Source organism: Stylophora pistillata, chromosome 9, assembly GCF_964205215.1.
Source record: "Stylophora pistillata chromosome 9, jaStyPist1.2, whole genome shotgun sequence".
Classification (NCBI taxonomy): domain Eukaryota; kingdom Metazoa; phylum Cnidaria; class Anthozoa; order Scleractinia; family Pocilloporidae; genus Stylophora; species Stylophora pistillata.
Window position 1 is genome coordinate 26,391,651 of NC_142527.1, and position 25,845 is coordinate 26,417,495.

The following is a 25,845-nucleotide window of genomic DNA, read 5'->3' on the forward strand; positions in this document are numbered from 1 at the left end:
TTCTTCTTTATTGCTTTTCCAAAACCTTGGGGTTTTCCAATAACGAAGCGGTCAACTAAAATCATGGCAGGAAGAAATTTCTTGAGTATTTTGTGACCAAAGCTTAATGAATTATTTTAATTTTGCAACGTGTACATGGATATTAAAAGGACAAAAGAGAAAGGTAAAAAATAGCTATTAGTTTTGCTTTGAGTCATAACTACCTACCATAATCACAAAATAAGAATTTTCGCACCAAAGTTCGCGGATCTTGATTACTCTATAGAGAATTACGGTCTAAACTTGTTTTTCATTAAAAAAAAAAAAAAAAAACTGACGGTCTTGATCACGACGGAAGTTATTCTGAACGGTAACGCCAACCATAATTACCTATCCAAAAGCACTATTCAGAGAAGCGTCAATTAAACCCGAATATATTTCGCAGCTTCTATCGGAAGTGGTAACATTAGCTTCAACAGAAGCGGTTACGTGGATGACGAAGGAACTTCTTTTATTCTACGTTGGCCTGCTGCACTAAACTTCACCTTTGCTGAGAACGCCCAATACTAGAATTTTTCATTTTTAACTAATCTGCATGTCAGAAATAATTAGTAATGGTGCCTCACTGTAGTCAGCTTTGGCTGCCTGTGGTCGAAGAAATGGTGCGATTACAGTAGCAGAATATACCAAAATAAATGTAATGGACATGCGGAGTGCACATGCACTAATACCAGTAATGGTTTATTTCAACAGGATGATGCGTGCGAATGCACGGGTGTGGTGCACATGCGCGTGCGCTCATAGCTGCAGGTTTTACTGATGTCAACAAGATGATGTGTGCAGAATACACGTGCAGAGAAATGCGAATTTTTTCCGCGTTTGTGATTCCAGAGGTTACAAGAGGTTAGTTGGCACCATTACAAATATCATAGGGCCCCATACACAGACAGTGTGACCGTTTGTGTAGTTTGAAAGAGAGTTTAAAAAAAAGGTTCTCATCATTACGTTACGTCACGATTATTATTCTCCATTTTCATCCAGATTAGCGCAAGTGTTGACATTGTTGTAGCTCAAGACGGCGAATTTTTGAAAATCCTACGGATTCTTTGTTTGCTGTGGCGTTTAAGAGTACTGGAAATATCGCTGGTTTGCACTAAGTCTGTAAGGATAACATTGTCCTAGTATAGCTTAGTCACGAAAATGTATATTGTAAACGTTTAGAGTAATAACCCACTAATCTCTGATTTATTAAAACGGAAGTTTTAAACCGCACACGTAGGAGAAAAACATCTCAATTTGAAGGTTATGTAACTTTCAATGACCTCTTCAGTTGACCCTAAGAATGACTAGCGTCCAATTTCTCTCTGCCATGCACCCCCAAAGTCACGTAATTAGGTCACGAAACGAGAAAGTGTTTACCAACTATAGAAGCTCTTGATTGTTATACACATTCTCCTTATCAGCACCTTAGGAAATGTTTCGATAACAGTATAGAGAATATGCAAGCTGACGTTAGGGTTTAAAGAGTTATACAGCGAGGAACTGGGCACGTGATCCTTCCCACTGATCTCGGACGGAAAAAATTTTGCTGCGTGCAAAACAAACACATTGCAAAACAGCGCATCTTTTGAAAAAAAAAAAATCTTAAACCGCCAATTCCAATTGGTTTAATGATGCTGGCCGCATCAAAATCCACCTCTTAAAAATCAATAACGCGGATCTTCCTGAAACTCCGAAATCTTGTAGTGTTTGGCGACACGCGTTTGGTGTGGTGACGCGTTAACTTCTGAAGTTGACTTCCTGTCTTGCATGCGGAAATTGTAAAAATTGCCTCACCCTTTATGGACAAAGCTGGAGCGATTAAGTTATTTGCTGCGCAAGGGACTTATACACATCTATGGTCATAGAACCTTCATTTCAACCTTTCACCAAGACAATAAAGTTCCCGCAGGTTGGATATAACCATTTTATTCTTTCCTGCTGTTGATACACGGTCTCTTCCCTTGAAAGTGCACTCATTGGAGCGGATTAAAGGCATGAAAACAACGTGGGGAGACTTGAACACATGTGGTTCGCATATTTCTTTTTAACACATGCGTAGTCGTGCACTTTGACCGGTCGTTTAATCAGTTAACCCTTGACGAAATTGAATTCTAAGAACCCCTTTATACGAGTTTATAAGGCCAAGATCGGGGAGATATACCGGGTAGAAATGAAGATAGCAACAAAGCGGAATAAATTAGCTAAATATTTTCAGAAATGGAATAAGCTTTTGCCACATATCGTTTTGTGGGATGGGTGTCGTCCAAACAGTGCAGAGTAGCATAAGAGGTAAAATTTATTGTAAAACACACAATTTAGCTATATACTATTATTAAGGTACTACAAACATATGAAATACATATATGAAAATACATGTTCATACATTTAAGCAATAGTGAAAATCAGACCTGAAAAAAATTCAGGCCTGTACGGGATTCGAACCACTGACCTCTGCAATACTAGTGCAGCGCTCTACCAATTGAGCTAACAAGCCAACTGGGAGCAGGCCATCAAATTAATTCGACATAAACCCGTAGATGATAAATCAAACAACAAACATATGAAATACATATATATGAACTGCGGTTAAATAGTGCTTTACTGCGAAGGATCGTGCACATATACGTTTCATAACCGCAGTTCATATATATGTATTTCATATATATTTGTTGTTTGATTTATCATCTACGGGTTTATGTCGAATTAATTTGATGGCCTGCTCCCAGTTGGCTTGTTAGCTCAATTGGTAGAGCGCTGCACTAGTATCGCAGAGGTCAGTGGTTCGAATCCCGTACAGGCCTGAATTTTTTTCAGGTCTGATTTTCACTATTGCTTAAATAGTGCTTTACTGCGAAGGATCGTGCACATATACATATATTAAGGTACTGTAAGTAATTTACGCAACATATTGAAAGGAGTGTAATATGTCGTAAAGTAATGTGAATAGAGAGTATCGTGTAGGTGATGACGATGACTTTATTTAAACTCGGATGAAAATGTGGCTTGTTAGGCCTTTAGTAATAGAGATGCTCATATACCGCGGAAAAATATATGACTATAAATTATAGAGTTTGAAATAATATAAGCCTAAATATAAATGATGATATAAAATTACAAGTTACTTAGTTTTCTTATCTCATTCCTGAAAGGGCCAAATTCGGCCATTAACCTAAGCTTATCAGGTAATGCATTCCAAGCCTTATTAGCAGCAATGTAAGAAGTCGATTTAAGGCCGTAAGTTGTGGTCTTGGTGGAAGTAATCGAGAGTAAGTCATCGGCTGTAATCAAGTTTACTGTGAACTATACTTTGTTAGTGGTGTGTTCTCAGTAAACTGTTGTAAGTAACGTACTGTAACTGAGTCCTGTAGTGTAATGTAAGTAGAGTAATGTTTTGTAAAATGCTAAAATATGAAGAAATTACAAAAAAAAGAAACATGCGTAGTTGTACACTTTGATCGGTCGTTTAATCAGTTAACCTTTAGACAAAAAGTTTCTATTATATGACCAGCATCTAATTTCTCCTTACATTATCACCCCTGAATCACACATCAAGGTCACGAGAATTACGAAAATGATCACTAACTAAAGAAACTCTTGATTGTTAGACAAATTCTCCTTGTCAGCACCTAAGTAAATGTATAGAGAGCAGTATGGAGAATATGCATACTGATGTTAGGGTGTGGAGGGTTCTTGTCATATTTTTTTCGCCCTGATTGGTTGTTCTGTTTACTATAGTGTTGGTTTTACAAAACTCAGTCTAACTTCGCTCCATGCCAAAAGTGGCTCCTTGAAGTCGTCATGCCACAATAAACACATTCTTTTTTTTAACCAGAAAAGCAAAAGAAGGTTTTTTTTTAATTAAGATCACGGCGGCACGCCCTCTCCTTTCTCCTCATGGTCTTCCCTTTATAGGCAGTAGCGGATCCAGACCTTAAGCTAAAGGAGGGGGGGGGGGGGTGAGGGGCTCGGTTCCTTTGTGTGTGCACACATAAGGGCTTTCTTCCTTCTGCGGGTTTTTTTTTTTACCTAAAATAGGGGGTGGGGGAGGACAGCAGATTCCCTAGGTCCGCCATTGATAGGCAACGCCGCGTTTTTGAACGTTTGATAATTCAATTTAACAAATAAGTTACCTCATGTGCGATAATATTGAAAGATCTTTAAAATGTCCATTGCTGTTCTTCAATTAGAATGTGGAAGAGCATTACAAGAGCAAAGCGGTACATTTTCTTCCCCTGGATTCCCCAAAAGTCAGAAGCACAAGTTATGTGAGTGGCGCATTGCTGCGACGCCGGGTGAGCGAATCTTTCTCAATTTTACCGTCTTTGGTCTCAGGAGAAGCTCAAGCAGATGTAGGGATGAGCACGCGGAAGTGCGGGACGGCTATTCAAAGTCCTCGCCCCTGATTGGCCGATTCTGTGGAAGAAAAGTGCCACCTTCAATATGGTCTACAGGAAATAGATTGTGGATTAAGTATCAGTCGTATGAAGTAGTAGGAAAACAAGGATTTAAGGCAAATTACAAAGGTGAGAAAAAAAAATTCGTCCGAGAAATTGAAGAAACCTGACCAGTTGCCACTTGGCGCCTGCAAGAAAAGTTGAATATGGAAACTATGTTATAGTATACGGTTCGGTAGCAAGAGTGCTGCTGTGATAGTTAGGGTGCAGAGAAAAGGAAGGAAGATAGGAAGAAATGCCGGAATAAAGGTGGTGAATGAAGTTAGATAGAAGAAAAGGACTCAATGAGGCAAGGCCATGCTTTCTGTAGGATTTACTGTTCTAAGGCACAGTTTACTTCGTTATTTGCAGCGGTATGCGGTGGTGACATAACCTTTCCGCAAGGAACCATTCAGTCACCGAAGTATCCGCAGTGGTATCCCTCGAACAAGAAGTGTACTTGGAGAATCACTTTGCCGACGGTTTGTACTACGTTCAGATACAATTATAAATGTTAACTATTATTTCGAGGGTGTCCTTGTTTTGAGAAATGTGTTCCAATAACATAGAATAACTACGGGTATGATTAATTCCATGAACGGGATATCACCGGTCCATTCCGGTAGTTTGCGAGACGGATGGAATTTTTTTCGCGCTTTTTCGAGAGGAAAACACAAGCTTAAGGAGATCGCGAAAGGCGGGGCGGATCGCAAGGAGGCAGTGTGGCCGAGTGGTTAGAGTGTCGGACTTGTAATCCGCCGCTCCCGGGTTCGAGTCCCACTGGATCTGTCTCACGGTAGCCCCGAGTTCAGATCCTTGGCCACGCTTGTAAATAGCCAACTGGTTTGCCTCCGGTCGGTTGGGGTTGTTAATGATGTTGTTAATGATGTTCTTAATGATGTTATGTTCAATTTAGACCATTTGTTTCATTTGTTTGCAAGGACCACAATGGAAACTACTGGTTCACCAGTAATTGTGTAATCCTATAAAAAGACTTTTTTTATTCCATATAGATACCCTTCAGTAGTTTGATACTAGACTCACAGTTGTCTTCTAATTAGCTCTTGGGAGGAGTCAGCTAAAACGTAGTTTGCGAGACGGATGGAATTTTTTTGGCGCTTTTTCGAGAGGAAAACACAAGCTTAAGGAGATCGCGAAAGGCGGGGCGGATCGCGAGGCAAACATCTCACACTCCGAAAAGAATGCTTTTTGTCTTGTCTCGAGCGTGGTGAAGAGGAAAAATTCTGATTTTTTCATGAGGGATCAAACCTCCGACGCTCGGATTCCTCTCCCTATTGCTGTACCACTTCTCCACAGAAATTCCCTAAAAGAGAGAGAGAGAGAGAGAGAGAGAGAGAGAGAGAGAGAGAGAGAGAGAGAGAGAGAGAGTTAAGCCACAACTAGGGGTCAAATGTGACCCGCGTTCCCCATGCTGCTCCTCTATCTTGCCATGTTTCACATGTCAGTTTGTAGTTCTGATTCTTGATCAATCAACCTAACGAAACCTTTTGTGGATGATTCTTTTCCAGCATTTTAGGGTTGGAATTCGCTTTGTTGCCTTCGATATCGAAAGCCATGATAAATGTCTTTATGATTATCTTCAAATAAATGATGGCCCCGAGGACTCCTCGTCCCTTCTGGGACGATACTGTGGAAAGCAAATTCCTCAGGAGTTGAAGAGCAATTCCAGTCAAGTGACAATACAGTTCTCTTCAGATGGAACCATAAACAAACCTGGCTTCTATTTGAACTTTTTCTCAGGTAATTGTTGGGTTTTGGAAATTACTCTGCTGTTTGCTTTTTGATGTCTTTGCTATGAGTGAACGATTTGGAACGTTTTTCATCGGTTATACCAAATAATTCCGGAGGCTGCAACTACTTTTGTAGTGATGGAGGAGTATCTGACTATCTGAACTCTCATATAACGATAGGTTCAGGAACTGAACTCGGCCCTCCGCAGCAGTGAGATGCGAGATCTCTCACATCCACCCTATCTCTATTCCCCAAACTTCGCGGGAACAAAGTGCAGAGTCCTCACCGTTTCGGGAGGTCCCAAACGTTAAAGATTGGCCCATCTTGTGCGCTCAAATTGAACAATGAATTTGACTCATTCTGGCAGCACTTAGAACCAGTCTTACGATAATTATAATGTATGTCATGTTTCAGAGACGAACGAGTGTAGAAATAACAATGGTGGATGCCAACAGATTTGTGTGGATACTATTGGTGGCCATCGATGTTCGTGTCACCCTGGGTACGAGCTAAGATCAAATAACAAAGATTGCGAAGGTAAGCGAGACAAATAGTATAGCAAGGAACACGGCGTAGAAATGAAAAGAACGCTAGTATCACAACGTTTTGGTAGAAATGCTCATATGTTAGTTTGGCCCGGGCACTCATTAAGTCTTGGAGATTTGAAATCAAAATAAAAGTTTACATTATTTTGCCTGGGCACGAATGATTCTTATGTTGTTGCATGTATCTCTTATTAGTATATACTAAGACAGTGGATTGCGTTGAAGGCGCGCTTTGATTGGCTAGTCGAACTCCCAATATCCTTTGCTATTTACCTCCGAGCAACTCGGGAAAAAATGGCGTCCCGGTTTACATCCATGACAAGCGAAGAAATCACTCAAAATAACGACGGTGGTGTATATTATCTTACTGTTTTAGTATATGCTAAAACAACTGCTGTGGATAATTACCTCGCCGCTTCGCGGCTCGGGAAATATCCACCACTAACCACCTCCACTGAGGTGAATAGTTGTTAAATATTCCGCGGTGATAGTCACTTAACGATGACTTTTGACCAATGTCCAGCCCCGTGCGATGATAAATTGGGTGTTTTCGCGAGGGATGTGGGCAGAGGTAACATATGTTGCCATTTTACTGGCAAGTCGGGAAATTTCAAAAGTGAGGTGAAAGTCAAGCAAGATTATATTGAATTGATTCCCGTCGCTTTCTGTCCGGTCAAAAAAAAACTTGTAACACCTTGTCGCATATTCAGATCCAATCATACACGACCCATTGCAGATTATATTATCCAAGAGACAATGTTTTATACAGCAAATACTACTAAGCTATCGGCTGGAGGGAGATTTATCCGGTGAATAGCATTATGCACCCTTCGACCAACTGATCGTAACTTTTCCATTCGCGTTTCACCGCGCTTCTGGTATTTTCTCTTTTTGATGTTCTCTGGGTTCTTTGCAATATTCAGTTCGGGTGGTAACTGACCTTTATGGTAACTCTGCTTTAGTTTACAAGTCTTCATCATCATACGCGCAAACACCACAAGTGTTCATGAGCTCGTAAATGTGTCTAATTTTAATGATGTTTTACATAGCTGTCTGTGGGGGAACGCTAATAGCTCTTAACGGTAGCATTACGTCACCAAGCTACCCGGACAACTATCCCAAGAATAAACGCTGCCTTTGGAAAATCATTGGACCTAAAGGACAAAGGATATCACTGAAGTTTGAGAAGTTTCACTTGGAGGGAGATGTGAATGGAGTAAGTTTATACATTTTTTCAGCAAAAAGTTCTAAATTTGGTCTGGAATCAATGACCGAGAAACGTATGACGCTCATTAATGACACAGGAATGCCCTTGAGTACACAGATTTTTTAAACAGTTTGATAAAACTTAACCTTGAATTCAAATTGCGCTTTCCGGCGTGGTCAAAGTCGTTCTAGAATCTTATGGGCTTTAGTCCTTGTCATCCACAACAGCCTTACTCAGATGATTTGGCTATACTGTACTTCCAGGCTTGATTCATGGCCTTTACAAAGAAACAATGAGTCTAATGAACTTTGGTTGTAAAAGTTTAAAGTTACTATAGTTGTATCGTAAGACTTTTTAAGTGTTTCCACCACGGGTGCGTACAAAAATGCGAAATTTGTTGGACATCATGTGAACAAGAGGCGAGTGTTTTCCTTCAAGTTCCTCTTATTGTCATAATTTAACTTTAAAATTTTGTGTATTGACAAAGTCTTTTGCTTCACTGCTGAATCATCCAGGTTTGCCGTTACGATTACGTCGAAGTAAAAGACAAGAACGACCAGGTTCTTGGAAAGTTTTGTGGTGGAAAGCTTCCTCAACCAGTAACCAGCTCATCCAACCTGATGTGGGTAGCGTTTCGTTCAGATCACACTCAAACTCGAGTTGGATTCTCAGCCGTATATCACTCAGGTAACCAACGCAGAATAGAGATCAGTGTAAGGACCTTATACATTCATGAACAGTCGAGAGGTAATTGTTTCGATTTTCCTTGGAGGCTTAACGAGGCCGGAGGCTTTCCTTGGGGACAAAGTGAATCAGTCATTTTTCACTCAGCTCGGAAGAATGCTGTAACCTCTTTAAATCCTGAGAGTGATCAAAATCGAATTCCTCCTTACACTAAGACAGCTGTAGCACTCATTAAGCTCATGAGAATAAAGGAAATGATCGGCAACTTAAGAAACTTTGATTGTCAAACATATTTCCTTGTCAGTACCAAAGGAAATGTAGAGGTGAGGTGAGAGTATGGAGAATGTACGTACTGTTGCTAGGGTGGAAAGGGTCCAAATTCGTATTAGCCCCCCCCCCCTCCCCACACACACACACACACACACACACACACACACAAACACACACACACACGTCTTCGTGCCTCATTTTTTCGTGTTCGCTATCAAGTTTGATTTCCTCAAAGTTTCAAAGACATAACTCGGCGAATCTGAAATACGTTTTTTAGCGCCATCACTCGAGCCAGCTTGTCTTATATATTGGAGTCCCTTCTACTGAATCCCATATGGTTTATTAAATATGCTTTCAAGAATGCCCACTAATGTATAGTTTTTTTTCTTTTTTGTCTGTAGATAAAGACGAATGTCAAAATAAGAACGGTGGATGCCAGGAAAAATGTGAGAACACAGTTGGCGGTTACATCTGTTCCTGTAGAGAAGGATTTGTTCTACAGAAGGACAATCATAGCTGTAGAGGAGGTGACAGCTTTTTTTGAGACCTGTCTTTGTCCTATGACCTTTTCATTCCTATCAGCAAAGTGAGAATCATGTAGGCAAGGTCGCTTGTCCGAAATCAAGCGTCTTCTAAACCTAAGTAAAACGTGGCACTTTAGAAATATCATGTCATCTTTGGTGCTAGTCATAAATTGGAATTTACTAATGCTAGTCTTCAACATATGAATCTAGCATGAGACCTATCTCGCTAACGGGCTCCCCTGTTCGTAGCTCAGTGGAGAAGCGTCGGACCGCGCATCCCGAGGGCCTGAGGATAGATCAATAGTGAGAACTGTGCGTGTGGAAGGTTAAATGAATCACACTTCTCTTTATTCTTCAATCAGAACTTCGATTAGCTATGATCTTAATTAGTTTTTAGTCACCTTACTTTAATTTCTCATCACTTCTACATCGCTGACCTAACACACTTGTCACTAATGAACTTAGTAGAGGCTTTTGCTACCACCGAGTTGTTTGTAGGAGGTCATTGGGTGAGCAACAGAGCGCGAAATTCGAATGTTACGGGTTAAATTCCTTGTGAGGGACCATGAATCAGGTTTTTCCTTTGTCAGACGTGTGTAACAAAACCAGTTAAAATTTTCTTTAGAATCTTCCTTTATTTAGTAAATGGATTTCGATCTTTTTTTTTCCAGTAAATGGCTGCGGTGGTACCTTGACAGCCTTATCTGGTGAAATAACATCTCCAAATTACCCAGGATTTTACCAATCAAACAGAGATTGTACATGGAAAATTGTAGTCCCGCCAGGAAGTCACATACAGCTTACCTTCCAAGTATGGTATATTTATTGCCTAAGAGCCCGAGCGACCAGTTCCACAAAATCATTGCGTTTTCTGAATCAAAGTTTGGAATACATCTCAACTTTTCTTTTAGGAAATCGATATTGAAGATGGTAAGAAATGCACTTTTGACTACGTTGAAGTCTTCGCTGGCACAGGCCAACAAGCTGATAGCCTCGGCCGATATTGTGGGACGACAACTCCTGCAAATATTCATTTTTCCAGAGCTCATAAAATGTCTGTGAAGTTTCATTCCGATAAAGTGATGAACAAGAAAGGATTCAGAGCACAGTACACTGCAGGTGAGTCATTATATTCCAAAATTTTCAGCAGAAATAGCTGAGACGGAGGTATAAGGGAAACACACGGCTTCTTACCATGGCGGCCTGGGTTCGATTCCCTACAACCTGACTTTACATTTGGGTTAAGTTCGTTTTTGGTTCTCATCCGTGCTCTTAGTGTTCTCTTCCACCGCTCATAATTTTTTCCACAGGTATTCCAAGTTCATACAATGAGCGTCTGTAAATATGTCGATATATCTTTGTCGCTCGAAAGGCCGGAAAATATTAAGCCTTGCACGAGACTGAACTGTCGCTTCCTTGGCCTGAAAATCAGAACTGGTTTAAAATTAAAACAAACTTACATCGCTCTGTCGTTTGTTCCTTTGCACGTTGTGAGTTTTCTAGGCTGATTTAAGGCCGTTTAGCTTGAATTGTTTCTAGCTCCCCTGCTTTGCCTTACTAAACATTCAACCATTAGTTATATCCAAGCTCGTAGAGCGACCATGGTTACCTACACAAATGTTTTGCATAAATTTGGTATCTCCCTTTTCCTTAATCATAAAGAAGAAAATAAACGCTCGATTTTACACAACTCATTCTGCATTTAATTTACTTTATTTATTTTTATTTTGTTTTGTTTTTGTAGTGTGCAGCGCAAACCTTCATGCGTCAAATAACAAACGTCAGTTCTTCTCTCATCCAAGTTATGGGAGCGAAGATTACAAATCAAGCCTTCGGTGCTCATGGCGACTGACTACTCGGTCTGGATATATTATTCACTTGCGCTTCAAGGAGTTTGACGTTGAAAATGAGAAGTTATGTGGGTACGATTACGTCGCCATCCGTGATGGAAATAATAATACTGCGCCATTACTGGGACGAGTTTGCGGACAGGTATCGACTAAACCTACGCGTGAGTTCGTATCAACCGGAAATCGAATGTGGATAAAATTTCAAACGGACTTGACAAACAACAGAAAAGGATTCATTGCAGAGTATTTCAGATCACGCAAAACTGAAAAACGATCTTTATAGGAAAAGACAGGGGCAGTCGCTCCGTATATGTGGAAATTTTTCGTTAGCGCTAAAGCAGTAAAGTAAGACAGCCTTAGAAATTCCCTGTAACGCTACTAACCACTCCCGATCCTAACCAGTTAATTAAGTAAGGTAAGCATAAAAAGTTCTAATTGAAGCAAGAGTTATTTTCATTCATTAATCATTTTATGTTTCAACTTAATTGTGATAACCTGTGATTTGTTCCTTCTCGAACTGTTCTGTTCAAACAATTTTTGCGTATGATTTTGTATAGTTTTTTATTTATTCTATGCCACATAAAAAAAAGGAATGAAAGAAAAAAATGAAAAATTCGACAGCTGCTATGGTTGTCAAATAGAATATTTTCGTTATCTACGGCAAGAAAGTTCATCAGTTTGAAATCAACGATTCGTTTGCCACAGTTTTCTTAAAATAGTACACTTTCTTACAAATCTTGATGAAGCGTTTCTCGGGAATGCAAGTTTTTTTGTCTTTGTTTATGTTTTCTTTCTGGTTGCACGCGAGAGAAGGAAGTACGAAGCGAAACATTTAGTTCTTAGCGTAGCCCATGCGTATTGACCGTTCTGTAAAACTGATTTTCTGGAGATAGTGTTCGTATAAATAAACAGTTGCGACAGACTTGTTCCATACTGAATATGGCACTGATGCATGTCAAGGGTACCACGTGAACCATCAAGTTGGAAATACCATCTCAAGTTGCAACCTTGTTGTGATTGACACATTTTCTCAGCAGAGTCATATAGGAGAAGAATAAATTAGAAGTCTAAGAGTGGAGAGCTCCTGAAATCGACGGTGATCCACATCAACTCGAACCTTTTTTTGCCATCAGCCATTGCAGTGGTGCTCGTTTTCCAACAAGACTTGCACTGGATAAAGGAGTTCCCATTGTAAATTATTCGAACTTGTTTAGCCGTCTACCAGTGCAGTGATGCTCATTTTGTAACAAGGCTCGCAATGGGCAAAGGGTTCCGATTGTAATTACTCGAACGTGTTTTGCCGTCAGCCAGTGCAGTGATGCTCATTTTGTAACAAGGGACGCACTAGATAAGGGGGTTCACATGGTAAATTACTCCTTGTTTTGCCGTCAGCCAGTGCAGTGGTGCTCGTTTTATAACAAGACTCACATTGGGTAAAGGGGTTCCCATCGTAAATTACTAAGCTGTCATATGGTTAACCCTCTGCTTAGTAATCCCGAAAGTGACTGGCATCTTATTTCAATGTACAGTATCACTGCAATCATGCAAGTAATGACCATCAGGATGGCTCTCGATTGTTAACCAAATTCTCCCTGTCAAAACCATTGGAAAGGCATAGAGAACAGTATGGAGAATACGCATATTGATGTTGGTTTGTAAAGGTTAAAGAGCTGGCCTTATAACAACCTGTACGTGGTAATCTACCGTTCAAGTTCTGAGGACATGATTGAAGCGATAAGGAGTATATCTACTCCTATACAATAATCTCGTCCTTCGAAGGTTACCCTCCCCCCCTTGTCTTTTGTCAGGTTTCCTTAGCAATTCGCTGCTACCCATTCAACGCCCGGGGGGGAGGGGAAGGAAAGGTCAATTGGGGGGTAAAGTATCTTTTTCCTGAAAGATCACACTACCACCCAGCCAGGTCTCGCATCCTTGCCGAAAGTCTCGCTGGTTATCGGGCCTGAAACTTTAATTTTTGCCTTGCCATATCGTCAATTAGCAATGAGATATTGGTAGTTTTGAAATATAAAATGCAATTCAGGTCCCGTAAAAATGCAACACAGGACCCGTACCATTGTTTCATAGACGGGTCCGTATAGTTACCGTGGTTACGGTAGCAGGACTTTCGGGAAACAGGCCCCTTGAACCAGATTTAGGTTGGAAAACAATATATGCGACATATCTAAAAACCAACTCATGTAATAATAAAGAAATGGCGAAGATAGTTTCTGACCTCTTAGATTACGTATAGTTTCCTCCCTTTCCTGATGTTTCATTGTGTTTTGAACAACTTTTCCCATTGACCTCTATATTCTGCAAGAAATAAAAAGTGCTGATCATCAGCGAATCGAATTAAGGTGATTCCTTAGTATTGCGCTGCGCATCCTGTAATGCGCATAAAAATCACGCAATCAGGTGGATAAGCGCGCGCGCAGTCCGGGAACGTCAAATATTGTAATGTTTTTCAATCTAAATGGACTAGGCAAAGAGATGCCATGTCTTTAGCTCTTGAACGAGCACTGTGACCTACAATTTTTATTGCATAACTTTGGTGCACAAATTATCCCCCTGAAATTGGAGAATTAAAAAAAAAAAATCATCGAAGGGATAAAAAGATATAGCTAAAAGCGTGCACAAGGCCCCTTACTCGAGGATACAAATTATAACCTAGAAAGCAACGACTCGAGGAACGCTTTGAGTCGACGTCGTTTAAAATTGTGTGATTTGTCCACAAAGTATGTATCAAAACAATTGTTCCATACGTTCGAGGCTTTCTCATTTTCAGTGTTAGATATAGAAGTCTGAGAAAGTGGGAGAAGGATGAAAGGTTCGGACTGAGTACAAATATTTCCTAGACATAGTTAAATGATCTTTCTCTGCCATTATGTCAACCAGCCATGATTCTTAGACAAAGCTTGTTCTCTGGCTTTGGCCAACATGATGGTGTCAACTGAGTCATCTTTTTTCAATTCTTGGAGCATTTGTGAGTCTGCAAAAATCCTGAAAGTTATAAATCGATCGAAAATTAGGAAATGTGCAGGCGATGACATTAATATTGTACAATTTAGTTACCGACTAGATGTCTGACTTTCTCGGAACACTTAAAACGACTAGTACTGTTAATTGAGTTATTAATGGATGACTGGATGATTGTCCTGCGGCATTTGCTGACAAACTTACTATCAGTTATACTGGCCGGATAATTCTGAGAATCATTTGCACTGTTTACCCGGCTGGGTATGACTACCTAACTGTTTTATTACCTCAGTTCCTGGTTAATATGACTGACTCGGTGATTTTAGTTACTGAAAAGCCGCTTGAAGGTACCGACTAATTAGAGAAGTTACATACCCTACATCAGATTTTCATGCTGTACCTGTCCTTACACATCTTCCAGCAGGAACACCGCGTATGACATATCTGCATCAAGGCAAATGAGGAATGCAGTAACAGTAAAAGAATGCTTTAAAATAGCTTCAATGGTTCAAACTAGCTTTCATGGACCTGCGCGGTGAACCTGATCAGCTTGTTGAGAGTGAAAAATATACCTGGAGTAATCCCTTACCCGCCGTGGAAGATGCGGATTGTTTCTACGCGAAACCGATGACGGTCGCAAAGGAAGCTGCCGAACTTGCTTTCCTTATACCTGCAACAGTAATCAGTGGAATATACCGACATCATTGTGGAAAAAGAAAATAATTCACTCAACTCATCCGTTAGGTTAGGCCTCTAGATCTGCTATGCCATGAACGCCGTTTGAGATAAGTCCTGTATGCAACAAGAAGAACTGAATTGAAGAGATTCTTTTAAGAGAAAAACCAAAGTAACAATTGCTAATGACTTCGATGTTGAATTCGAAAGAACGTTGTCAGGTAATATTTTTTTCGAAGCAACACCTATGGGCTTATTTTGCACGGTTTTAAACAGAATAACAAGTCTTATGGACCATGGTTCAGAAAAATAATGTGGTCAATCTTAAGGATCGAGAACATTTCCAAACCGGCACATCTTTCCTGATTACTGTAAATTACAAAGCAAACCGGTACGTTTGACGGTGATTTACAAGCACCTGGCTTGCTACTTTTGTTTATATTGAATAAAATATATTCAATGGTTCAAGTATCATGAAATGAGTCAAGGGAAAACAGCATCTTTGAGACCGAATTGAATTTATATTTCAAATCAGCGTTCTCAGAGTGTTTTGCAGTAACTCTATGTACTCGTACCTCAGTTCCGTCTTGTCACTACACGCACATTTTTAGATTAAATTATGTCAAGAGACAATCTCTTGGTTATGTTTCACCGTCTTTAAGAAAATCAGAGCAAAATTCTTATAACGATGTTTTGGTCATTGTAATAACGGGCAGTAGGACAGACACAAATGATAACTGTTTTTAAATCATATATTTTATACACAGTTGCTAATAGCATAACTCATCACGTTGCAATGAAAGTCGCCAAAACAGCGTCAAAACGACCTTAAGCGACAAAGCGACACGGAAAAATGGTAAGGAGACTTAACAGGTTATATTCCTCGCTTTTATTTTCCTTTTTAATTTTTTTCTTTATAATTTTTTCCTTCTTTTAGTGGCCCACGCTTACGCTTATAATTCAAACTTAATATGTTAGGTATTCCCTTAATAACCTTTTAGACCTCGAAATCACACACAGTTCACTTAGGCCGCCTGTGCGATAACATGTATTTATTTATTTATTTATTTGTTATAGCTTAACCAACGTGTACCCGTATCCCCCCTCCCAAGGAGAAATTTAATGGCACAGGTACTGCGGTCGATTACCTGTTTGTAGAGGGCCCTCTATACTTCCTTATCAAACTCAGTAACGTAAAAATATTTTACTTTTTCATGCATCACGCGTAATATTCAAATTTTTTTCACGTTCAGGCAAAATTTAAAACGATCGCGTTGGACATGAAAATAAAAAAACAAATTCACAAATTAATCCGTCTGAATTATTCTGTCCTTACCCAACCACATTCAGCTCTTCATTCACGAGTCATGTTTAAATAAGAAAAAAATTACTCACGTGGACATGAAAAGATCTCATAATTTTTTATTCACGAATAAAAAAAAATTAAATAACGATTTACGACAAGAAAATTGCCCAGTCACGCTTCACGAAAGAATTATGGGGGACCCTCTTTGCAGATGTTTGTATGATAGGTGGAACTGGTATGTCTTGAAATCTCACTCTTGCGAAGGGGCTTGGATAGATTATTAGCGATTCGCTTTTGGTCTTGTTTATTCCGAGAATGGCAAATTAACATCGAAAACGTCTACTTAAACTCTACGCAAATCTCGACGTTGGCGGCTTTCTTGATTTTTTTTCTTTTATTTTGTCATTTTGTTTTTTTCTTTTCTTCACCCTTTTTGATGTTTACTATGTGGACTCTACCAGGTGAACCTCGTCCTTCCATACCCTTTCTTTGTAGAGAAGAAGAAAAGAAAGCGTGAAATCTTTCTTGAGCCTATGATTGGGTGTTAAAACGATCCCAATTAGATGACGTAATGACACACAGGAATCCCATGCAAACGATGTGACCTTTGAATACGTTGAATGGGAGAATAAGAAAGCCTCTTGTCATCGCACTAAATGTTAACGAGTATTCTTAAGTATGATGAAAATAAAAATGAAATTCTACCTGAAATGTTCGCTGAGGTTTCTGTTGCTGAAGACCGCGAATTTTGGCGATTTGAAAGGTTCTTTCTTCGTTTCATTGACCTTTGTTGTTGCTAGCGTATTACACGTGCACCGGAAATTCATCGGTTGGCTTTCAATGAATGATTTACGGTTCATCTATTTTTATCCATTTATACCTTTTAACTTATGCTGTAGTCGTTTAGGTAGGTAAAAATCCCTTTAACGTTTTAAATGGAGCTCTCATTCTTTAAAAAGACGTTTTAAACAGCATATACAAGATCCTACACGGTAACAGGTTTGGCAGTTTCTTAGTAACAGGTTTGGCCAAGAAAACGATGTTGTTTTAGTCGTACGGTATTACGGTTATTGTTGCGCTACACGTGCACTGAAAATATCAACAATTCGCTCGCAGTCAAACATACATATTTTTACGTTCTTCCATTTCTACTTGAATTTAACCTGGTAGATGTATTTGGGAAATTTTTAGGTAAGTAACAATCCATTGGTATTTTTTATTTCGTGGGACAATTTCAACACGGGAATATTTAGTTCATAAAGGGGACGAAAACGTTTTTGAGGTTGTGTTTTCATGACAAGCCGCCGGTCAAATTTTAAATTGGCCAGATTACCAGCAGTGTGGTGAATTTTCTTTTCTTTTTGATTTAATGAACATACGGAACGCACCCAATCCAAACTGTCATAAATATCTGTCAAAGAACTACCATGAGATCTCTTGCCTGGTGTCGCACGCTAGTTGTGCGGCTTTTCCCTGGAGTCATACGACTCGCTATATTACGTAACTACAATGAATGTGAATTATAGGACTTTCGTTTCACTTTCGAGTGGATTATAACGGAACTTATATTTGATTTCACTCAATTTTTGGTTTTGTTTGTTTGAACTGCCAATATCCTTTATAGTACTTGAGCGCTGTACTCACCAACATTTACCTTAGTTATAAATATTACTTGTGGGATTTTCCCAGTTTGGATCGGAAGGTAGGTATATACTTCTATTAGTAATTTATGAATAATATTTTAAAACATAGGTCGGTCAGCAATCACTTTGAAAAGGACATCAATATATCGATATTACTTTTGTGACTGAGTTATTATGTCATAGCTTTGTATCCTTTTTTTTACTTTGAACACGATGGCCATATGATGACAGGTTTCTGCTCCTAATCTGCCCTTTTCGGTTGGGACGGTTAATTTCCAACCCGCTGTGCGATTAACTGTGAACTGCTTGACTGAACGAACAATACGGTGAAACTACACTAGCATCACTCGCTCGGCTTCGGGAAAACAGAAACCATTTACAAGAGATTGCGGTAACCAGGCCTCGGACAAATCCTGAAACACTTCTCTGGACTTGCCTTCGATCCTCTCTACTGATTTTCAACACTCTCGAATGTAAGTCAACATACTTCAAAGCTTCAAAGCTTCTACAATATTGTTGTACTAACGATACGCGAACAATGGAGCTAAATTTAGTTCGCGAGACACCATTCAATTTAAGAAAAAAGAATATTCATGCGCTCTTTAGCGACAGAAAAACTGTACACTTTCTTCGATGGTTTATCACTCTTAAAATGCGCGCGTATTTGTTGCGAGTTGCGTCGTATTTTTTGGAGCCACGCTAGGGTGTGGAAAATTGCGGGTAGTTATCAAAATGTCCGCTCATATCATATGTTAAACAATCGAATAAGCGATTTCTTATTCCACCATCATTTAATTTCCCGGTATTTTGGCCTATAGCTTTTAGATATATCCTACTACCTCATCTGGGCACTGCATTAAGTACCGAAACTATTCGGAATTGTTTCTTTATAACCAAAATATCTGAAGAGCGTAATGAGTAATGAAAATAAAAATCATGTACACGGCATATTCATCAAGGTGATACGTGAGGAATACACGTGCGGAGTACACGTGCGCCCATGGATTCAAAAATTCAAAGTTTAGATCGTTTAGATCTGTTTTCCCATTTTTTTTACACTTTCGTCCGCCGAATTTTTGCCCCGTTTTACAAAATGTAATGCCATAGGATATTTTTTTTGTATTTTATCATCCGAATATGGTAAGATGGCTCAATAGCGGTAAATATCTGGTGTCTCGTAAACTAAGACCTCCAGTTGAAAACTAATACCTTGAAAACTTGTTGAACTGGAAGTTACGTCAGGTCACCTATCTTTGTTATGATTACCGGCGGTAGTTGGTTTTTAGACGAAAAGTGTAATAGTTACGGCTTGATTCTTTACAGAATTACATTTTTTGGTGTTCAGAGCAGCATCTCTAGACGATTCAAAGATGTCTAAGGTTCTGAAACGACAGGGTGAGCAGATCCATCAGGACGCGTGGAAAGCGCTGGAAAACAATTCAAGATGCCAACCGGATGGCTGTCGATCGTGGCTTGTTTGTGCGGCATCTTTGTTAAGTGTAGTTGTTGTTTCGGGGATTGCTTTTAGTTACGGTTTACTCCTACCGTCCTTGATGGATGCTTTTGAAGCCACTCGACAAGAAACAGGTAGGTAAAAAGAGTGCCAAACACCAATTTCGTAATAGTAATTTTTGAGTAATGAAAATAAAAATTATGTACACGGCTCATTCATCAAGATGATACGTGCGGAATACACGTGCGGAGTACACGTGCGCCCATGGATTCACTTTTTCAACGAGATGTGCGTGCAGAATGCATGTGTGGAGTACACGTGCGCCCACGGAGTTAATCTTTTAATAAAATGATATAAGCGTGCGGGATGCACGTGCAGTGAATTCAATTTTTTACCGTGCTCGTTGTTGTTTGTTCGGGGATTGCTTTCAGAGTTATGATTTTCTACTACCGTTCATGATGGATGCTTTTGAAGCTAAGTAACAAGAGTACAAAACATCGACTTCGCGACTAGAGTAACGATAAAAAAATATGTTCACGGCACTTACATTCAAGAGGCATGTGTTAAGGAACACAGGAATCACTAGAACACTGGTACAACCCGGAACATGCCAGAACATTGCGGAATTTTGAAAAAAGCAAAGAATAAAAATACAAAATTTGATATAAAAATTGATAAAACATGTATGAAAGAATTAAACTCAATTTGTGTGTTGTTTGCGCTCTTCTTGCGTCACCAGCTTGGTTTTCCGCTGACCAGTAACTCCGTTGTGCTTTGCACTTTTACCAACATGGTTAATTGTGCGTTTAAGTTCGTATCGTTTAGAATTGTAATCCGCTCTAGTCACTTCAATCTTTGACGATCTTTCTGTCTTTTGTTTTACAAATACGGTGACGTGTGGTTAACTGGGCGGCAGCCGGGAACGTTCTCAGATAGACTTAAGGCCCGGCAATAAGAAATCCACCAAAAGCGTCTTTCACACTTCCTTGAAATATAACATGTTCGTTTTGAAATGTCATGCGATTCCTAAAACTATAATTTTGTTGTGTTTTAGTATGGTACGTTCAAGCTCGACCACTGAAAAACCATCATTTCTAAACAAACATCGAACATACTCGGTAGGTTAGTGCGAAGTTTTCAAAGGCGTTTAGGTGGAAAATTTCTAACTGCCGGGCATTTAGTCTGTTTGAGACCGTGCCCAGCAGTCTGATCAGAAACGTAGAATGTCTTAATGTCGACTATCGAGCGATATTATGGTATGCACAAGCTCGGAGAATTTGTCTACTAAAACACCAAAGTAATTTTTGGAATCGCTTGACGCTTGCAATTGGTTTTTAGCACATGTCTATTCAAGATCCATTACCCGTCTTCATCCATCATCCAACATTAAACCACTACCAAGTGTCAGTAACCTGTGCCTCATGTACCCACAATGCTCTTTAATGTTCGTCGTTCCCTTTTTTTTTTTTTACTCTACTAAAAGCTAACCTTCGGCCTGTTGCATTGCAGCATGGATTGGCACATTATACGTGGGGTTCTCCTTTTTCGTGGCTCCTATTTCCTCCTTCATCAGCGATCATTTCAGCTTCAGATTAACTGCTAATCTGGGATCCCTCTTAGGAATTATTGGTTTTACCCTTGCTTCATGGAGTTCCCATGTGTGGATAATGTATCTAACGTTTGGTATAATATCTGGTGTTGGGCATGGATTGATTTTCAATTCTTCTGTTTTGGTGATTCTGCAGCATTTCGTAAAATGGCGGTCAGTAGCTGTTGGTATTGTGGCCTCAGCGCCAGCTATTGGCATGTTTGCCTTCTCTCAAACCACTCGCGTTTTACTCAGTACGTTTGGATGGCGGGGGACAATGATAGGATACGCAATCTTGTTCTTTTTCTGCGGATTGAGTGCAACTGTATTTGTAACTCTTAAGAAATTCAAGGAAGACGACAGCGACATCAATTCTTATGGAATAAAACGAGAAGAATCAAAAACATCATCTCTGCTTGGAAATCGCCCTTTCCTGATTTTGTTTACTTCATTTGTTTTCATTAATATGAGTTATTTTGTCCCTTCTATACACTTGGTAAGAAGCAGTTTGAGATTTTAGGCTGACATTGTTGAATTGCCTCATCATCACCTCATGATAAAAAAGAAACATGTAGAGGTGTAGAAGTTTGTGTTGTCAGAAATGCATGTGGGATAAACAGAAAATAAACTAACAGAAGACAGACAGGTAGGCAGAAAGGTAATCCGGTGGGAAAATAGATGTAGTGGTAGAAAGACAAGGTGAAGGCTGGGAAAGAAAGAATACCTGCTTACGATTGAGTTTCCTGAGGTTTTGTAAGACTAACAAAATGGTTGACGGACAGACAGACTACACTCATGAAGAGAGTAGGGCTGTTGGAAAAGTAGGTAGATGGGCGTGCTGACAGGTAGATGGACTAGCTGGTGGGTTCATTATCGGCAAATCATAAATCATGAAATATTAAATTTGATGAGCCTTTATCATCGTATATTTCCAGGCAAAATACTGCGTAGAAGAACTCCATATGTCCGAAGAAACTGTTTCCTTGTTATACACTTACATGGCTATAGCTTCCTTCATCAGTCGCCATCTTTTCTGCAAATTGGGAGACTCTCCATACTTGAATAGATTCTACCTCTACCAGGGGGGCATCACCATCAGTGGACTATGTATCATATGCATTCCTGCAGCAGGGTCGTTTCTTTCCATACTGATACCACTAATGGGGTTTGCACTCATGGATGGGGCCGTATCGGGGCAACAGTCTCTGCTTGTATTGGAATGTGTGGGACATCACATGGTGAACCGCGCGTGGGGTTACATAATGCTTTTTGCAGGGATTAGCGCTAGTGTTGGACCTCCTTTAGTCGGTAAGTTGAAGCTAACGTTGGGTCGGAGGTTGTCTCTTTTTAACTTCCACCACCTACTATCCACTCAGTGTTATTGTTGAACATACAGAATGACCTTTCGATATTTGTTAAACTTTTTGATAGGTCTCATGGCTGACAAGCTTGGCTCATATGTTATCCCGTTTTACGCTGCGGGCGTAGTGCTGATAGCAGGGGCCTCCATCACCTCACTGATGACTTGTGTAAAACAACAATCCAGAGAAATTGACTGCCGTATTGTTCAGTCAGAGATGGAAGAACTCTCGGTCGCAGTAAAAGAAACTGTATTGTAGAAATGACATTATTTTTTTTTTTTTTGGTCTTTTAATATTTCTAAATTTTGATCGGCTAGTGGCTCTGTTTTATTGTTCCGTTCGCGTTATCTCCTAAATATGCGATTTATAGAGTAAGAAAAAGAAAAAGAAACTGTATTGTTGAATGACATTAATTCTTTTGGTCTTTTAATATTTCTAAATTTTGATCGGCTGCATTCAATAAACCTTGAAATAATACTAGTGGTTCTGTTTTATTGTTCCGTCCGCGTTGTCTCCTAAATGTGTGATTTATAGCTAAAAGATTGGAAATCGTAGAAAAACGTATATGTTGAGATTCCAGTGAAATAAACTATCACAAGGTAGTTGGAATCTTAATGTTTAATAGAACGAAGAACTTACAGTGCAAGCGAATCCTAGCACGAGGTAAGACTAACGTGATTGGCTAACAAGAGTCACATGACAACAAGCGATTGCGTGACAATAACGTTACAGTATAGAGCTGAGGGTAAATCAGGGAATTTAGAACACAGGAGGATCCCTCGCTTAGTCGTTCATAATTTTAAGAGCGAATTGCTCGGTATCCTGGTCAATCACAATAAATTTGTCACTCTTTTGGCATCCTTTCTCGTCTTGAGATTTGTCATTGCTTTCTTGCATTATTTTGATCCACCTATTCATTAGAGAGAATTTGAGTATAGCTCGTTCGTCTTGCTCTATGCTGGAAATGGATTGTAAAGTCATACTAATCAGCAAAAAGGCAAGTATATTCAAAAGTACTTCACGTATGGGTGCATATTCGTGACCTTTTGGTTCCACAGAATGTTCTTGGCTCGTTCTTGGCTAAAAAAGACACTTGCTTTGAACTGTCTGATACATTCCAACGGGCGTCTAATGATTCTCGTGAGTCGTGACCTGTTTTGGACACTCTCGAGTGATTCAAGTGTCCTCAAGTGTTTTTGATCGTTCTTCTCATTATTAGGGACCTTAAGCAAACCGCGACGGCGACGGCAACGAGGACGTGGAAAAACAAAAGATTTAATCGACAGAACAATAGCTCAGCACGTGCGTTTTAAAACTTACTACATTTCTTAGCCGTCTATTGCAAGACAACGACGTGCAATCACCAAAATTCGCGTCGTCTGCGAACCGAAACCGCGACGGCAAATTATTTAATTTCTATTTCGAACTGAACGCTACTTTTATCCGTTATGTCGAGCTTGAGGTGTGGCGCCTTATGAAACGATAAACACATGCAGCCATTTTCGAAATTCTAATTAAAATTAGAAATTCATTTTTTAATCAACGTCTTCCTTGGCGTCGCCGTCCTGACCGCTTAAGGTCCGGCTAAAAGTAGCGTTCAGTTCGAAATGGAAATTAAATAATTTGCCGTCGCGGTTTCGGTTCGCAGACGACGCGAACTTTGGTGATTGCACGTCGTTGTCTTGCAATGGACGGCTAAGAAATGTAATAAGTTTTAAAACGCACATGCTGAGCTATTGTTCTGTCGATTAGATCTTTTGTTTTTCCACGTCCTCGTTGCCGTTGTCGTCGCCGTCGTGGTTTGCTTGACAAACACCTTAGTACATAACGAACAGGTTATACGAATTCACTCTATTGTTTTGTATTGGCCATTGAGACAGATTTTCGTGATTCACAGTACGTAAAAAAACGCAAGGGGCGTGGATTTCAAATGCTTTCTTTCTAAGTTCGAATTTAATCTCTATTTTATACACGCGCAAGTGATAGACACAAACCAATCTAAAATCTTTCTTCTTTATTGCTTTTCCAAAACCTTGGGGTTTTCCAATAACGAAGCGGTCAACTAAAATCATGGCAGGAAGAAATTTCTTGAGTATTTTGTGACCAAAGCTTAATGAATTATTTTAATTTTGCAACGTGTACATGGATATTAAAAGGACAAAAGAGAAAGGTAAAAAATAGCTATTAGTTTTGCTTTGAGTCATAACTACCTACCATAATCACAAAATAAGAAGTTTCGCACCAAAGTTCGCGGATCTTGATTACCCTATAGAGAATTACGGTCTAAACTTGTTTTTCATTTAAAAAAAAAAAAAACTGACGGTCTTGATCACGACGGAAGTTATTCTGAACGGTAACGCCAACCATAATTACCTATCCAAAAGCACTATTCAGAGAAGCATCAATTAAACCCGAATATATTTCGCAGCTTCTATCGGAAGTGGTAACATTAGCTTCAACAGAAGCGGTTACGTGGATGACGAAGGAACTTCTTTTATTCTACGTTGGCCTGCTGCACTAAACTTCACCTTTGCTGAGAACGCCCAATACTAGAATTTTTCATTTTTAACTAATCTGCATGTCAGAAATAATTAGTAATGGTGCCTCACTGTAGTCAGCTTTGGCTGCCTGTGGTCGAAGAAATGGTGCGATTACAGTAGCAGAATATACCAAAATAAATGTAATGGACGTGCGGAGTGCACATGCACTAATACCAGTAATGGTTTATTTCAACAGGATGATGCGTGCGAATGCACGGGTGTGGTGCACATGCGCGTGCGCTCATAGCTGCAGGTTTTACTGATGTCAACAAGATGATGTGTGCAGAATACACGTGCAGAGAAATGCGAATTTTTTAAGCGTTTGTGATTCCAGAGGTTACAAGAGGTTAGTTGGCACCATTACAAATATCATAGGGCCCCATACACAGACAGTGTGACCGTTTGTGTAGTTTGAAAGAGAGTTTAAAAAAAAGGTTCTCATCATTACGTTACGTCACGATTATTATTCTCCATTTTCATCCAGATTAGCGCAAGTGTTGACATTGTTGTAGCTCAAGACGGCGAATTTTTGAAAATCCTACGGATTCTTTGTTTGCTGTGGCGTTTAAGAGTACTGGAAATATCGCTGGTTTGCACTAAGTCTGTAAGGATAACATTGTCCTAGTATAGCTTAGTCACGAAAATGTATATTGTAAACGTTTAGAGTAACAACCCACTAATCTCTGATATATTAAAACGGAAGTTTTAACCGCACACGTAGGAGAAAAACATCTCAATTTGAAGGTTATGTAACTTTCAATGAACTCTTCAGTTGACCCTAAGAATGACTAGTGTCCAATTTCTCTCTGCCATGCACCCCCAAAGTCACGTAATTAGGTCACGAAACGAGAAAGTGTTTACCAACTATAGAAGCTCTTGATTGTTATACACATTCTCCTTATCAGCACCTTAGGAAATGTTTCAATAACAGTATAGAGAATATGCAAGCTGACGTTAGGGTTTAAAGAGTTATACAGCGAGGAACTGGGCACGTGATCCTTCCCACTGATCTCGGAC

General features: G+C 39.6%; 2 protein-coding genes and 1 long non-coding RNA gene across 4 annotated transcripts; 2 read left to right on the forward strand and 1 right to left on the reverse strand.

Annotated features, from left to right (window-relative positions):
- The first annotated feature begins 663 nt into the window (after positions 1-663).
- On the forward strand, positions 664-12,224 carry LOC148724067 (bone morphogenetic protein 1-like). The gene is made up of 11 exons (XM_088732477.1): positions 664-882; positions 4,209-4,544; positions 4,827-4,936; positions 5,984-6,215; positions 6,621-6,743; positions 7,801-7,967; positions 8,474-8,645; positions 9,314-9,439; positions 10,108-10,247; positions 10,348-10,555; positions 11,181-12,224. Exons 1-11 carry the CDS (start codon positions 747-749, stop codon positions 11,567-11,569), a joined length of 2,139 nt encoding a protein of 712 aa, XP_088588603.1. The 5' UTR covers positions 664-746; the 3' UTR covers positions 11,570-12,224.
- A 1,299-nt stretch (positions 12,225-13,523) lies between these two features.
- Positions 13,524-17,434, reverse strand: LOC148724068 (uncharacterized). 2 transcript variants are annotated; one of them, XR_015991482.1, is made up of 4 exons: positions 16,949-17,434; positions 14,852-14,932; positions 14,638-14,706; positions 13,524-14,286 (listed from the first exon to the last, which is right to left on the reverse strand). It is a non-coding gene; the product is annotated as an uncharacterized LOC148724068 (long non-coding RNA). The 2 variants fall into 2 exon arrangements; XR_015991481.1 differs by having other exon boundaries at positions 13,524-14,706.
- A 521-nt stretch (positions 17,435-17,955) lies between these two features.
- LOC148724069 (monocarboxylate transporter 10-like) lies at positions 17,956-22,765 on the forward strand. The gene is made up of 5 exons (XM_088732479.1): positions 17,956-18,359; positions 19,210-19,473; positions 20,849-21,423; positions 21,863-22,235; positions 22,359-22,765. The coding sequence occupies exons 2-5, from the start codon at positions 19,257-19,259 to the stop codon at positions 22,544-22,546; spliced, it is 1,353 nt and encodes a 450-aa protein (XP_088588605.1). The 5' UTR covers positions 17,956-18,359; positions 19,210-19,256; the 3' UTR covers positions 22,547-22,765.
- The last annotated feature ends 3,080 nt before the right edge of the window (positions 22,766-25,845 follow it).

What these genes read in the sequence shown, in the direction of transcription:
- LOC148724069 (XM_088732479.1), top strand. Translation starts at nt 19,257, where the DNA reads ATGTCTAAGGTTCTGAAACGACAGGGTGAGCAGATCCATCAGGACGCG. An exon ending in AGCCACTCGACAAGAAACAG is followed by an intron (nt 19,474 to 20,848) that starts GTAGGTAAAAAG and finishes GTTGCATTGCAG; the next exon opens with CATGGATTGGCACATTATAC. An exon ending in TGTTGGACCTCCTTTAGTCG is followed by an intron (nt 22,236 to 22,358) that starts GTAAGTTGAAGC and finishes ACTTTTTGATAG; the next exon opens with GTCTCATGGCTGACAAGCTT.
- LOC148724067 (XM_088732477.1), top strand. Translation starts at nt 747, where the DNA reads ATGCACGGGTGTGGTGCACATGCGCGTGCGCTCATAGCTGCAGGTTTT. An exon ending in TGGAGGGAGATGTGAATGGA is followed by an intron (nt 7,968 to 8,473) that starts GTAAGTTTATAC and finishes TGAATCATCCAG; the next exon opens with GTTTGCCGTTACGATTACGT. An exon ending in ACATACAGCTTACCTTCCAA is followed by an intron (nt 10,248 to 10,347) that starts GTATGGTATATT and finishes CTTTTCTTTTAG; the next exon opens with GAAATCGATATTGAAGATGG.